The sequence below is a fragment of the Nyctereutes procyonoides genome, unplaced genomic scaffold (assembly GCF_905146905.1).
Source record: "Nyctereutes procyonoides isolate TBG_1078 unplaced genomic scaffold, NYPRO_anot_genome, whole genome shotgun sequence".
Classification (NCBI taxonomy): Eukaryota; Metazoa; Chordata; class Mammalia; order Carnivora; family Canidae; genus Nyctereutes; species Nyctereutes procyonoides.
In genome coordinates this window covers 3,656,140-3,670,343 of record NW_026575028.1, presented here as the reverse complement: position 1 = coordinate 3,670,343, position 14,204 = coordinate 3,656,140, and the positions used below count along the sequence as shown (strand labels likewise).

Sequence of the window (14,204 nt, the reverse complement as noted above, 5' to 3'; positions counted from 1 at the left end):
GGAGCCTGCTTCTCCCTCTGCCTATGTCTCTGCCTCTCTCTCTCTCTGTGACTATCATAAATTAAAAAAAATAAAAATTAAAATAAAAATTAAAAAAAAACTTACAAAAAAAAAAAGTCACAAAGGATAGAATAAGAAGTCTAGCACAGGCTTAAGTAGGAATTCCATTAAGAATTAAAAAAGACATGGGCAGCCCCTGTGACGCAGCAGTTTAGCACTGCCTGCAGCCTGGGGTGTGATCCTGGAGACCCGGGATCAAGTCCCATGTCAGGCTCCCTGCATGGAGCCTGCTTCTCCCTCTGCCTGTGTCTCTGCCTCTCTCTCTCTCTGTCTCTATGAATAAATTAAAAAAAATTAAAAATAAAATTTTAGAAAAAAAAAGAATTAGTAAAGACATATGATCCATACCTCAAAAGGCTTTTTTAAAAAGATTTTCAGTTGTTTTATTTTTTTTAAAGATTTTATCTATTTATTTGAGAGAAAGCGAGTGAGCACACAAGCAGAAGGGGCAAAGGGAAAAGCAGCACCCCACTGAATGCACAGAACCTGATCCAGGGCTCGATCCTAAGACCCTAAAATTGTGACCTGATCTGAAGTCAGACACAACCAAAAGGCTTTCAAGAAATACTACTCAACATATTTTTTAGTTGGTTGGTCAGTTGTCTGAAAACATAATGAATCTAGTTGAAGAAACAAGGCCTACATACAAAAGTTTCAAGACAAGACTGTATATATTAAACTCCACATACAGATAAAAGAGTAATTTCTTGGGATCCCTGGGTGGCGCAGCGGTTTGGCGCCTGCCTTTGGCCCAGGGCGCGATCCTGGAGACCCGGGATCGAATCCCACGTCGGGCTCCTGGTGCATGGAGCCTGCTTCTCCCTCTGCCTGTGTCTCTGCCTCTCTCTCTGTGTGACTATCATAAATAAATAAAAAAATTTTTTTAAAAAAAAGAGTAATTTCTTTAGTTCTTCAGAGAACAACAGTAATCAGCATAGGTTTACATCATTAAGAAAACTTCACAGAAAAAGAAGAACCTGAGTACAGTTTGGAAAAACAGATAAGCTTTGGTAGTCAATGACAGAGAGAGAATATACTGTTCTGGCTGGTGAAAAGGAAGAGTGGAATAGTCACACTCAGAAATATAGGAAATAAGATTAGAAAAGAAGAATCTTAGACCTTTAATCTTAAGATTCAAACTAAGAAGCTTGGATTTTATCCTGTATTCGCAAGGGAAATAAAACAGAATTTGAAAAATGAAACAATATAAACATAGTATCTTTAGGATTTTTAAACCTGGGATCCCTGGGTGGCGCAGCGGTTTGGCGCCTGCCTTTGGCTCAGGGCGCGATCCTGGAGACCCAGGATCGAATCCCACGTCGGGCTCCTGGTGCATGGAGCCTGCTTCTCCCTCTGCCTATGTCTCTGCCTCTCTCTCTGTCTCTCTGTGACTATCATAAATAAAAAATTTAAAAAAAAATTAAAACAAAAAAAAGGATTTTTAAACCTTTGATTAAGAAAAATTTCAAACATAAACAAAAATAGAATTGCATAATAAATTCCCAAAGACCTTCCAACCCTAAAATTTTAAATAAAAGCAAAGAGAGAAGCAGTAAGCAGAAAATGGTTAACATTAACAGGCTTAAGACTGCTATTCTTCAAAAAGCCTTCAAACATTCTATCAGCTAGTATCTGCAAATGTATATGATAAACAGTTCCCTACACTAATACAGAGTGATTCATGATGCCTAGACTGTATAACGTGGTTTATGTACACTTGGCATTCCCACCGGGAGTCTGGGATTTTACTATGTGTTAAGCAGAGAGTGCCTATGTCATCAGCCTCCAATAAAAACCTTGAGCACTAAGCTTCCCTAGTAGGCAACACTTCATACATGTTGTCAATTTGATATTAGGATATCCTGTGTAACTCCACTGGGAGAGGACCCTTGGAAGGTTCTACCTGGTTATCTCTGGACTTGGACCATACATCTTTCCCTTTGTTGATTTTTCTTTGCATTATTTCACTATAATAAATCATAGCCATGAGTCCTCCCCAAAAAATCATGGAACCTGGAGATGGTCTTAGGGACTCCCAACACAAGTAGTCATTAAGTAAGACTATGACAAGCATCCCAACATGATGTGATAGGACCTAGACAAGGATGGTAGCAGTATGAAAAAGAGGGCAATCCTACAGAAAATGAAAAATGAATTAAAGGATTTAGTCAAGGATTTATTATGGGAGCAACAACAAGAAGAAAAAAATGTTTCCAAGGTTTCAAGTTCTATGCCTATTTTTATTCCTCAGAAGCCTTGTTGGTAGAGCACACTATATTTATAAGACAGATTTTTTTTAAAAGATTTCTTTTTATTTATGATAGACATAGAGAGAGAGAGAGAGAGAGGCAGAGACACAGGCAGAGGGAGAAGCAGGCTCCATGCCAGGAGCCCAACTTGGGACTCGATCCCGGGACTCCAGGATAGCGCCCTGGGCCAAACGCAGGCGCAAAACTGCTGAGCCACCCAGGGATCCCCAAGACAGATTTAATTTTTATAAGACTGATGTATTAGCTTCAGAAGAACTTTCCTAGTAAACTATGATACCAGAGAAATATGCTAGCAGATATCTATCAAGAGTAACTCGAACAGAAGTTCAACGTAAATATATAACTCCTGGTGAAAAACTAGTAGTTCTATGCTATTCTAATATAGTGACTTTCAGAGAGGAGTAATGAACTGATATTAAATTTAAGAACTCCAATTGGTTTTTTTTTGTTTTTTTTTTTTTTTTTTTTTTAGATTTGAGAGAGAGAGAGAAAAAATGCACTTGGGGGGACGGGCAGAGAGAGAAAATTCTGAAGCACACGCCTCGCTGAACACAGAGCCCAACTCAGGACTCAATCTCACTACCTGGAGATCATAACCTGAGCTGAAACCAAGAGTCAGCTGCTCAACTGAATGAGCCACCCATATGCCCCTAAAAAGTCCAAAGGTTTTATACACACAGTCTAATTAGTCCTTAAAATCCTTTTATAATAAATAGGTTCTCTCATTCCATCTTTCAACACAAAATCAGGATCCTGAGAAAAACATTACTGCTTAGAAAAAAAATGGTAAATCAATGACCCAGTCTAGAAAAAAAAGTTGTACCACCTGTCTCTGCTTACTACACTTGGTTAAAGCCCAGCATTTCTCCACATTCTTACATAAGGTGAATACAGCAAAAGTAGAAATAGAGGGCAGCCCCGGTGGCTCAGCGGTTTAGTGCCGCCTTCAGCCCAGGGCGTGATCCTGGAGACCCAGGATCGAGTCCCACATCAGGCTCCCTACATGGAGCCTGCTTCTCCCTCTGACTGTGTCTCTAATAAATAAATAAAATCTTGGGATCCCTGGGTGGCGCAGCGGTTTGGCGCCTGCCTTTGGCCCAGGGCGCGATCCTGGAGACCCGGGATCGAATCCCACATCAGGCTCCCGGTGCATGGAGCCTGCTTCTCCCTCTGCCTGTGTCTCTGCCTCTCTCTCTCTCTCTCTCTCTCTCTCTCTGTGACTATCATAAATAAATTAAAATAAATAAATAAATAAATAAATAAATAAATAAATAAAAATCTTAAAAAAAAAGTAGAAATAGATAAATGAATATCTATTCAAAACTCAAACATGGAAAAGGATTAATATGTATATTACTAATCATTAGGTTTAACAGTCAAAATAATCAAAAATTCTATGATCATCTCTAGGATTAGAAGATATAAATATACATTCAAAAACAACTTAAAAAATTCAAAACAAAATTCAGAAAAAGGCAAGAGCTATATATAATGAAGTAATTTATATTATTCAATATATATTATTATATATTATAATTTATTATTATATTACTCTTTCCAGTAATTTAATAATTGCTTACCATTTGGCAACAGGAGGGTATAAAGAAACTCAGATTGATGCATCTCTTTATATTTATACAAACCACCGATATATAATTTATTGTTCTCCATCTATCGTAATCATTCTTTTTATCCCTTGGTAAAACCCAACGTGTATTCTCTAATCTATATTATCCTAACCTGATTATTGTAACCTGTACTCTACCTTCATGGAGGAAAAAAAATCAATTAACAAGGCTAAAATAATAAAAAAAAGTCAAAAGATACACCTTTTGATCATAAAAACAAAACAAAATGAAAACTTCACTCAACACATATTAACTGCTCAGATATAGGTTGGCATAATACACAATGAGATGGTACCATGAATAAACTGGGTAGGTAATTCTATAAGGAATTAGGATGGACTGGATAGGGCCTGAAGGGACTCAATAACAAAAAACAAAAGGCAAATCAGGTACAGATCATGTAGGTGGTATATTCCATTTCTGTTCAAAAAGGAGTAAGGGACGCCAGGATGGCTCAGCAGTTAAGCTCTGCTTTCAGTTCAGGACGTGACTCTGGAGATCAGGGATCGAGTCCCACATCAGGGTCCCTAAGGGGCGCCTGCTCCTCCCTCTGCCTGTGTCTCTGCCTCTCTCTCTCCCTCTGTCTCTCATGAATAAATAAATAAATAAATTTTTTTTAAAAAAAGGAGAATGTTAAAGGGACAGAGCTTGGGTGGTTCAGTTAAGTGACGCTTGATTTCAGCTCAGTCATTATGTCAAGGTTGTGAGGTTGAGCCCCCTTTAGGCTCCATGCTTGGTGGGGTGTCAGATTCTCTCCCTCTCCCTCTGTTCCTCCTCCCTACACCATGCACTCTCTAAAATAAATAAGTCTTAAATAAAAAACAAGTCAATAAAAGGAAATATGTAATTTTGGATGTGTAATATATAAATGCTTATATAGACATATCTAGAAGGATGCACAAGAAGATAAAATAGGGTCTTCCTCTGTCACACTGAAGATTTGGGTAAGAGGGAGACTTTTAATTGCAAAGAATTTCCAGCAGTGGTAATATGAAGATGTTGGGCAATTCCCCTCCACAGGAAACAAAGATAAATTTGGACAAAATTACCAAAACCACCATTTCAAGGCAGTAGAAATCAACTAAAGGAAAACAAAAATTGAGAAGCATTTACTGCTGAAAGACTAAAAGAAACCTGAATAAAAACCTTTCCCAGATAGGCAAGGACTGAAAGAATTCACTGCTTAGCAGACCCACACTACAAATAAAAGCAGTCCTCCAGGCTGAAAGAAAATGAACCCAAAAGGTAACATGGATCCCCCAAGAATTAAAGAACATCAGAAATGATAAATTTGTAAATTAATGCGTAAGTATATATGAATTTTTTCTTTTAATTTTTTTAAAAGGTGGCTTAAAGTAATAATTATTTTGCTTTGTTGCTGTATGTATATAACATGTAGATATAATGTATAACAATACACAAAAAGACAGTAGAAAATGAAGAGACACTTTCAAAATTGCTATATTCACCAGAATCAACATGAAGTAGGCTGTACATTGTCAATAAAACCATTTTTAAAAAGATGCATATTATAATTCTTAGAACCATTAAATACTAAAAAGTATACAGCCAAACAAAAAAATCTGGAGAAAGTAAGATGGTATTATGAAAAATATCTGTTTAACACCCAAAAAAAGGCTACAAAAAAAGAGAGAAACAAAACACACAAGACATGTAAGATCACAAAATGACAGACATAGATCAATCATAACAATAATTATATTACATAAATGGACTAAATAATCAAAAGGCATCCCTCAGACTAGATTTTAATAAAGCAAGATCCAATTATATATTGCCTATAAAAGACACACTTTAGATTCTAAGATACAAAGAGCTTCATAGGGGATCCCTGGGTGGCTCCGCAGTTCAGTGCCGTCTTCGACCCAGGGCGTGATCCTGGAGTCCCGGGGATTGAGTCCCACATCGGGCTCCCTGCATGGAGCCTGCTTCTCCCTCTGCCTGTGTCTCTGCCTCTCTCTCTCTCTCTGTGTCTCTCATGAATAAATAAATTAAAAAAAAAAAAAAAAAAGAGCTTCATAGTAAAAAGAATGGGAAAAGATATACCTTACAAACAGTAACCTTAAGAGAATTGGAGTGGCTATATTTTTAGCTGTACATCCTATTACACTATGTAGATGCCTTTTTTTCTTTTTTTTAACCATGTGTAACTCTTTTAATAGGAAATAAAACTCTGAATCACTGCCAATTATAGAGGGAAAGAAAAAGTGAAAAGGATCAAAATAATGAGAAAAAGAAATTATTATCCTTTTTTTTATGAATGATTATCTTAATTCAGCTCTGTACACAGGGGTCATCCCCAAAGTTACAGGATTTCATGTTACAGTTTAAACATACCTGAAAACCTACCTGCTCAGATATTGAAGGAAACTTAATTTGAGACCTATCAATGAAATGTAATTTTTTAAAATTCTTAAATCATCTTCTAGATTCTCAAACAGAAAGAGCTAGGTAAAATTCTTTTATCTGGAGTCAAAGTTTTAAACTAATTAAATTGGTTTTATAATGCAAAGTTAAATTCTTAAAGGTACCTTGTATTGTTTTTAAAACAGATCATTTATAACGTCCAAATCCTACATATTTAATATTTTAAATGAATATAAACCCTCAAGATTATAGAGAAAGGTAGCTTCTACTGTGCAAAAGGTAAATCAACTTGGGGTAAGTTTGAATTACTACTATCTGCTCTGCACCTCTTCTTCTGGCAGCATCTTTCTCCGACCATCCTTTACGGGAAATCCACTTCCAAAGTCTTTTGAGGAGATATCAGCTCCATACTCTACAATAACATCTTCTTCAATGCTGCTCACCAACCGCCAGAATTCCTTTTCTACCAGTTCTGTAGGAACCATCTACACAGGGAAAACAAAGATTACAGATTATTAACTCACTATAACCATAACCTTCTAAAATATAATATGCAGGTAAAGTGAACATAAACTCATGATAAAGTGAAAAAAAATCTTATTTTCCAGAACTGAAAAGACCAGGGTCCTAGGTTTTTTCACCGAGGATAGGGAAAAGCTAAAGACAAATTAGATGGTCAGAAAAACATAATAAACTTTCACTGCCTTTTTCTGTAAGCTATTTCCTAGTTAAGAACTATAAAGATGACCCAGGACATCAAGGAGGAAAAAGAAAATGCAAAAATCAAGGCTGAATTTTAATAGCTTTGGCAAACTTTTTGGATAAGGATTTTAAAAAGCCCAAGATCCTCTAGGAAAAGAAGCAAACTTCATATTAAAATAACTAAACAGAAAGCAACTGTCACATACTTCATACTTTTCTATAAAAGATTACTCACAGAAGCCTAATAAACAATTCAAAGATCAAAGAAGATTTTTCAAAAACGAGTACACTGCCACATTAGCGAGTGAAAGAAACAGATGCCAGGCCCCTTACCTTTAGATTTAATATTCTATCATCTTTTTCAAGCTGTTTCCCAAAAAATGATGAAAGCGAACCAAAAGCTTTAGACTCTAATAAATCTTCATACCTCCCCAAATGGACCTAAAACACAGATACTCACATGAACTGGCATATTGAAATAATCAGACTTAAAATTATCTGCCATCTCTCCAAAGCTCTGAAGTGTATACTCTCGTACAGCTTGTTCAAATCCAAAGGCCTCTCGAGGTTTATTACATTCCTAAGAACAAGAAATACCCAAGATTAACTCACTGAAAATGAACTGAACAAAATATTAAGGCTCACAGGCATTACCTTCTTTGATCATTTCTCTAAGTGAAGCAAATCCAATCAACCTTACACAGCAAAACAAGTGTTAATCACTTGCAATGTACAATCAGGAAATAATGTGCTAGAACCTCAGCTGCATTTTCAGAGCCTTCCAGTAGGAGGGTGGTAAAAAGACAGCTTCAGAACCTAAGACTGGCATTTAAGCTCTGACACCAAGACAAACACCTGCAGAGCTACCAACATGCAATCAAGCCCAGGGATGCCTACGATTCTGAGTTTCTCAGTGGATGTAGCTAAGGACAAAATAAATGTTCATGGATGAAGGAAAGATAATGGATAGAGAGACACCAATGTATTCCAAGAATATTTAATTATAGGAATGGATGTTTCACACCATCAATCACCCTGACCAGTATCTTAACACAAACTAGCAGAGTAGAACTGCTTCTGAATCATCTAACCTTGAGAATAACTGAAACCTTTGAATACACCTAGATACAGTCTAGCCAACTCCTTCCCTTCCACGTTCTATCACAATATTTTGTTAAAAAAAGTAAACAGATTAGATATTTCAGGACACTAATCTTTCAGTAAGAATAATTCAGTATAATTGGGATGCCTGGGTGGCTCAGTGCTTGAGCAACTGCCTTTGGCTCAGGGTGTGATCCAAGTCCCTTATCGGGCTCCCTGAGAGGAGCCTGCTTCTCCCTCTGCCTGTGTGTCTGCCTCTCTCTCTCAGTGTCTCTCATGAATAAATAAATAAAATCTTTAAAAATAAATAAAATTTTTTTAAAAATTCAGTATAATTAAAAATTTAAATAAGCGAACAGATATCATTAGTTTACCTGGTAATGTGAAAACTGGATGCATAAATCCTAAGTTCCAGACTTTCATGTCTGATTTTTACATTTTTATAATTAAAAAAAAAAAAAAAACTACAGTCCTCTTCATTTTTATTATTTTCCAGGAATAAGAATGTTCTGAACAAAATTATCATTCATTTACAACAATTAACAGAATTATCTAACCAACAGTCAGAAAACAAACTTTTGAAAGGTAAGCTGCCACAATACAATTATATTTTCATTCAATATTGCTCTTAAAGAAATCCTAGAGATTTTAAACACTGAAGAACAAAGTGAGGGCTTTTGAGAATGAGCTTACTCTGGGTGTGTATGTGTGCATCATTGCTGCTAATTAAAGACAAGATTTGTAAAAGTTAGGCTTGTACCTCAGCAACACACTTAGGACATCTCCAATCTCCTTTGGGCACATCAGGTAGTGGGGGAATTAAACAAAATGTATGATAGCTGTCATCACATCCATCGCACAAAAGCAATTTATCTTCATTATTTCCCCGACCACAAAACATACAAACATAGAGATCAACCTGTTAGAAAACAAACAAAATAAAATAAAAGTCTATTTTCTATAATAAGTAACTTAAATTTTTACCAGGAACTCCTTAATTGAAGCAAACAAAATAATGTATGCTGAAGAGTACACATAACTTAAATCCTGAATATTTTTTACATGAATTTAAACTGCTTTTCATAAAACTTCCTCAATTTCCTCAATGCTTCTACAGGCAAGTTAATAAAAGTGTATCAAGTTATCAGAATAAAGACCACAAATCCAGGTTACTTGAAAGTCAACTTATATAAATAAAATATACCATGTCATCCTTCCTATACACTCTTTGGAAGAGCATGAATACTGAACATGGTCTACAATACAGCTCAAGAATTTACAGATTCATATTCATTCTCTCACTCACAAGGTATTATGTGAGTATGACTTAGGGGAAGAATCAATGTAAACAGACAGAGCAAGGTTCACATTACGTAAACAAGAGCTGCAATTTTAGATTTACCATCTAGTCTTCTAACCAGATGAACTAAACGGCATACCAATATATAGCAAGATAAAAAGTGCAAAACTAAAAAAAAAATCCTTTCCCTCCTGACACATCTCAGAACACTTACAAAGTTAACAGAGAGAGTTCCTTTCCGTTGTCTCATTTGCATGTTAAATGCGTCTGACCTGTTGGTAACTTTTCGTCTTCGGGAGACCTCATCTTGAAATAAAAATAGTTATATAATAATAGTAAAAACTAATGTTGAGAGCCTACTATGGACCAGACACTATTTAAAATAATTTAAATTAAATCTCAAAACACTATGAGGTAGATATGCTATTATCCCCATTGAAGATAAAGAATCTAATATATAGAGAAGTTAGGTAACTTGCCCAAAATCACACAGCCAGTCAGTGGCAGATTTGGGTATCTAATCCAGGCAATCACGCTCCAGAGAGCTTCACTACTAATTCTATACTGCTTGGATGTAGTACTTATAAGTGACAAATTTGAGACTAGTTTTAAGATCACTGCCAGCCAATGCAGTAACTACAAGTATGAAAAAGATAATTAAAGCAATTAATTCTTAAAAGGGTGATAAGAAATAGAATGTATTTAGTAGGTCCTATCACACTGAATGTTTTTAGAGTGATGGGACACTATCATCTGACCCTCCAGAGTTCTCATCCACAATCTGAACTGTGACTTAATTTCTCTTATCACAAAATGGGTAATAATTAATACAACTTGTGATTTCAGCATTTCATTAAATTCATATACATTAAAAACAAATCCAACACAATCATTGTTAAACTGAGTTTTAAAACTGACACATATGTAGAGAGAATCGTGGAACTTCATCTTTGCATTTGCAATTTTACTCATGAAAAGTTTCAAACATATTAAACTGAAAGTACAAGGCTTTCTTCAAGCAGTTTATTTAGAAGTGGCATAATATACCTAAGCAATTATGGAAAAATAACAAAACCAGAATTAGAATTTAAGTCATACGCTCTCCACAGTACATTTTGGTATTAAATGTTGGAGAATCCTGTCTGTGAATTTAAAAGTTTAAGCTTTGAAAACAAACAAACAAACAAATAAATAAATAAATAAATATTTAAGCCTATAAATTTCTGTGTCACATGTTAGACATGGAAAAGGAAATTTTCTCTCTTCCAAATATTATAAAAATTCAGTAATTCAAAAATTCAATAATATGCTTCCTCAAACCTTAAATTTAAGATTATCTACCATAAAAGGTAATTTGCCTAGGAACCACATTCCAAGTTTACACTCATAAGAAAATCCCAAGGCCGACTGTAATTCAAATATTATTTGAATCTTATCAGAACCATATGGCTGTACCTTATTTCTTTTCATGACTGAATAACAGATTTTACCTTCTTTATCTTTTGCTCCCATTGCTAGGCCCACGACCTTAGGCCCAGCCCCAAAAATTCGAAGTTTCTTCAGTTCCGTGTTCCTGTTCACTTCTCCAGATTCTGACTAAAAATAAATAAATAAATAAACAAGACTCACATTATCTAATCATTCTGATGCATGTATTTATTTTCTTACCCGAGAGGAGTTTCAAGATCCTCTTCAAAATGAAGAAAAAATTATTTGATTTCTTCTCTCTAAATCCACTCACTGTCTCATTACAATAGTTGAACAGTCATCCAAGCACTATGCAACACCCAGCTTCCTTTCCACAGAAGAAAATCTTTATTAAAGCACAGTTGTCAATTAGGTTCTGTCCAGAGACAAATACCACTGGTAATAATCAGTATAATATTGGTAATAGAAATCCTCACTTCTGACTTGTTAATGAACACCCACTTTGATCAGAAGGCAATATGCCCATCTCATGAGACAAATAATGATTATCCTTAGCCACGCATGCCACTTTTTTTGCTGGGGATGACCTAGCTAGGGATAGAAATGTTATCCTGGTTTAGCCAATGAGACATGGAGAACATCTACTAAAAGCCTCTGGGAAGGATTTTCAACCTTCTAATAAAATAGAAAGCTTCTCAAAAAGTAATAAGCCTTTTGCTCCAACTTTCTTTCCTACTGTTAGGAGATTCAGCCTGGTAAAAACCTGGTGCTAGACTGTGTAGCAGCCACACTGCAATTAGGAAGAGATACATTACCCACACACTGAAGAAAGCAAGGCAGAAAGAAAGAAAGCGCCTGGGCCTTTCATGGCAATGTGCAGTTGCTGAATCAATCCTAGAACTACCTATTTCTGGAAATCTTACATGGAAAATGTGTCCTTACATGAAAATTGTGTTGTTAATGTTAAAACTGATATCATTTGGCACTCTAGTACTTAAAGATGGGACCATCCTGATAGATTCAAGTGTTACATCGTGAATTCAGATGGACCATACACTCTGAATGTACACTAAGTAAATAACCAAAACTTATTAAAAATATACTCAATAAGAATAAAAAGAAACCAAGATAAAATATAAGCTTTATAAACCTATGGCTATATAAGAACCAAACAACCTAAAAAAATCAAAAAATAAATAAAAAATTTAAAAAAAAAAATCAAACAACCAAAATGGCATTTTTATGTATATACTTAAACTTTAGTAGACAGATTTCATTATTCTAATTAACCTCTACAGTTAATCCAATGATAAACATGACACTATACATTCTTCATCACAGTGCATAGCAAATAAGATAACCTCACATACACTGAGTAGATACTTTGTATTATATAAAAGTATTTTAATCAATTTATCAATCTTACAGCAACCTTGTCAGCCGGGCAATAAAGTTCCAAAAAATAGAAATAATAAAACAACATTATCTGATCTTAATGGAATAAAAACTAGAAATAACAAAATAAAAAAAATCAGGGTGTCTGGGTGGCTCAGGTGGCTAACCAGTTGCCTTCAGCTCAGGTCATGATTCCAGAGTTCTGAGATCAAGCCCCCGGCAGGCTCTCCACTCAGTGCGGAGCTTGCTTCTCCCTCTCCCTCTGCCACTGCCCCCTGCTTGTGCTTGCACATGAATACTCTCTCTCTGTCAAATAAATAAAATCTTTAAAAAAATAAGTAAAAAATAAAGACTTGTTAGAAATCTTTAACTTCCTATTAAAAATGATAACAAAAAAATATTGTAAGTCAGAATCTCAGGAATAAGATAAAGCAGTGATCACGGGAAATTTTATAGTCTTAAACGTATCAGGACAGAAAGAACAGAAATAAATGTATTAAGTTTCTAACTCAAAAAGCTAGGAAAAGCCTACCACATAAACCACAAGAACTATGAGATGCTAGATTAGAACTGGAATTATCAGTCCAGTTCTGAAAATATAAACTCATGATGTTTTAAATTTTATTTCCCAGACCTAACCACTAAAAGGGCCTACAAAAGCAATGGTATCCCATCAGAAACAAGCACACCTTGTGCTCAGATCTTGGTTTCTAAATATTACTTCACACTAAAATGAACCAGAAATGGCTGATGCCAGGTCTAAAGCAAGGCAAGAAGACAGTGAGCCTTTTTGTGCTAAAAAGTAAGTGCTCAAACAGCTTGAAAGAGTTCCCATTAGCCATATTAGAAACACCAAGATTATCGAAAAGAAGTAAAAGATGGTAGGGGATCCCTGGGTGGCTCAGCGGTTTAGCGCCTGCCTTTGGCCCAGGGCATGATCCTGGAGACCCGGGATCAAGTCCCCCGTCAGGCTTCCTGCATGGAGCCTGCTTCTCCCTCTGCCTGGGTCTCTGCCTCTCTCTCTCTCTCATGAATAAATAAATAATAAAAATCTTAAAAAAAATAAAAAAAGAAAAAAGAAAGCATGGGAGAATAGTTCTCCTTTTAAGAAAAATGCTGGGACGCCTGGGTGGCTCAGAAGTTAAGCCTCTGCCTTCGGCTCAGGGTGTGATCCCAGGATTGAGTCTCACTCTGGGCTCCCTGCATGGAGCCTGCTTCTCCCTCTGCCTGTGTCTCTGCCTCTGTGTCTCTCATGAATAAATAAATAAAAATCTTAAAGAAAGAAAGAAAGAAAGAAAGAAAGAAAGAAAGAAAGAAAGAAAGAAAGAAAGAAAGAAAGAAAGAAAAATGCTAACAAATGTAGAAAATGACAGAGCTAGAAAATCACCTGGTTTGTAACCACCAACATAACAACTAATTCAGGTAAGGATCATCAATGAATGTGAAAACCACTGGGTAAAACATAACTGAAAGACAGATTATTCACACTGTCTTATAGTTTACTCTGATTACTTTTATTAAAAAGAGAATAAGTATATTGGAAAAATCTGGCTCAAACTTAGTGTTACCAATAATGAAACATATTGGCATTAAGGGCTTCATTCCAATGTATAACCCTTCTGATAACCCTTCATACAGACAAACTGATCCCAGATGTCAAAAAGCTCATTAGTGAGGTCAGAGATGAAAAAACAATCATAGCAGGGTGCCTGGGTGGCTCAGTAGGTTAAGTGTCCAACTCTTGACTTCAGTCAGGTCATAATCTCAGGGTTGTGAGATCGAGACCTGCATCAGACTCTGCTGCTTGAGATTCCCTCTCCCTCTTCCCTTCCCCACGCCACTTGCATGCACTCTCTCTCTCTCCCTCTAAAATAAAATCTTAAAAAAAAGAAGAAAACAATCACAGCAGAGTAAAGCAAGTGATGTGATATG

At 35.9% G+C, this 14,204-nt stretch overlaps 1 protein-coding gene across 1 annotated transcript in view; it reads right to left on the bottom strand.

Moving 5' to 3' along the window:
- Window positions 1-14,204, bottom strand: part of KDM5A (lysine demethylase 5A) — an 88,198-nt gene that overhangs the window by 56,236 nt on the left and 17,758 nt on the right. The window contains exons 6-10 of the mRNA XM_055315455.1: window positions 10,940-11,045; window positions 9,664-9,755; window positions 8,910-9,068; window positions 7,509-7,628; window positions 6,673-6,831 (exon numbers count right to left, since the gene is read on the bottom strand). Coding sequence (XP_055171430.1) covers window positions 6,673-6,831; window positions 7,509-7,628; window positions 8,910-9,068; window positions 9,664-9,755; window positions 10,940-11,045 — 636 coding nt within the window. The remainder of the gene's footprint in view (window positions 1-6,672; window positions 6,832-7,508; window positions 7,629-8,909; window positions 9,069-9,663; window positions 9,756-10,939; window positions 11,046-14,204) is intronic.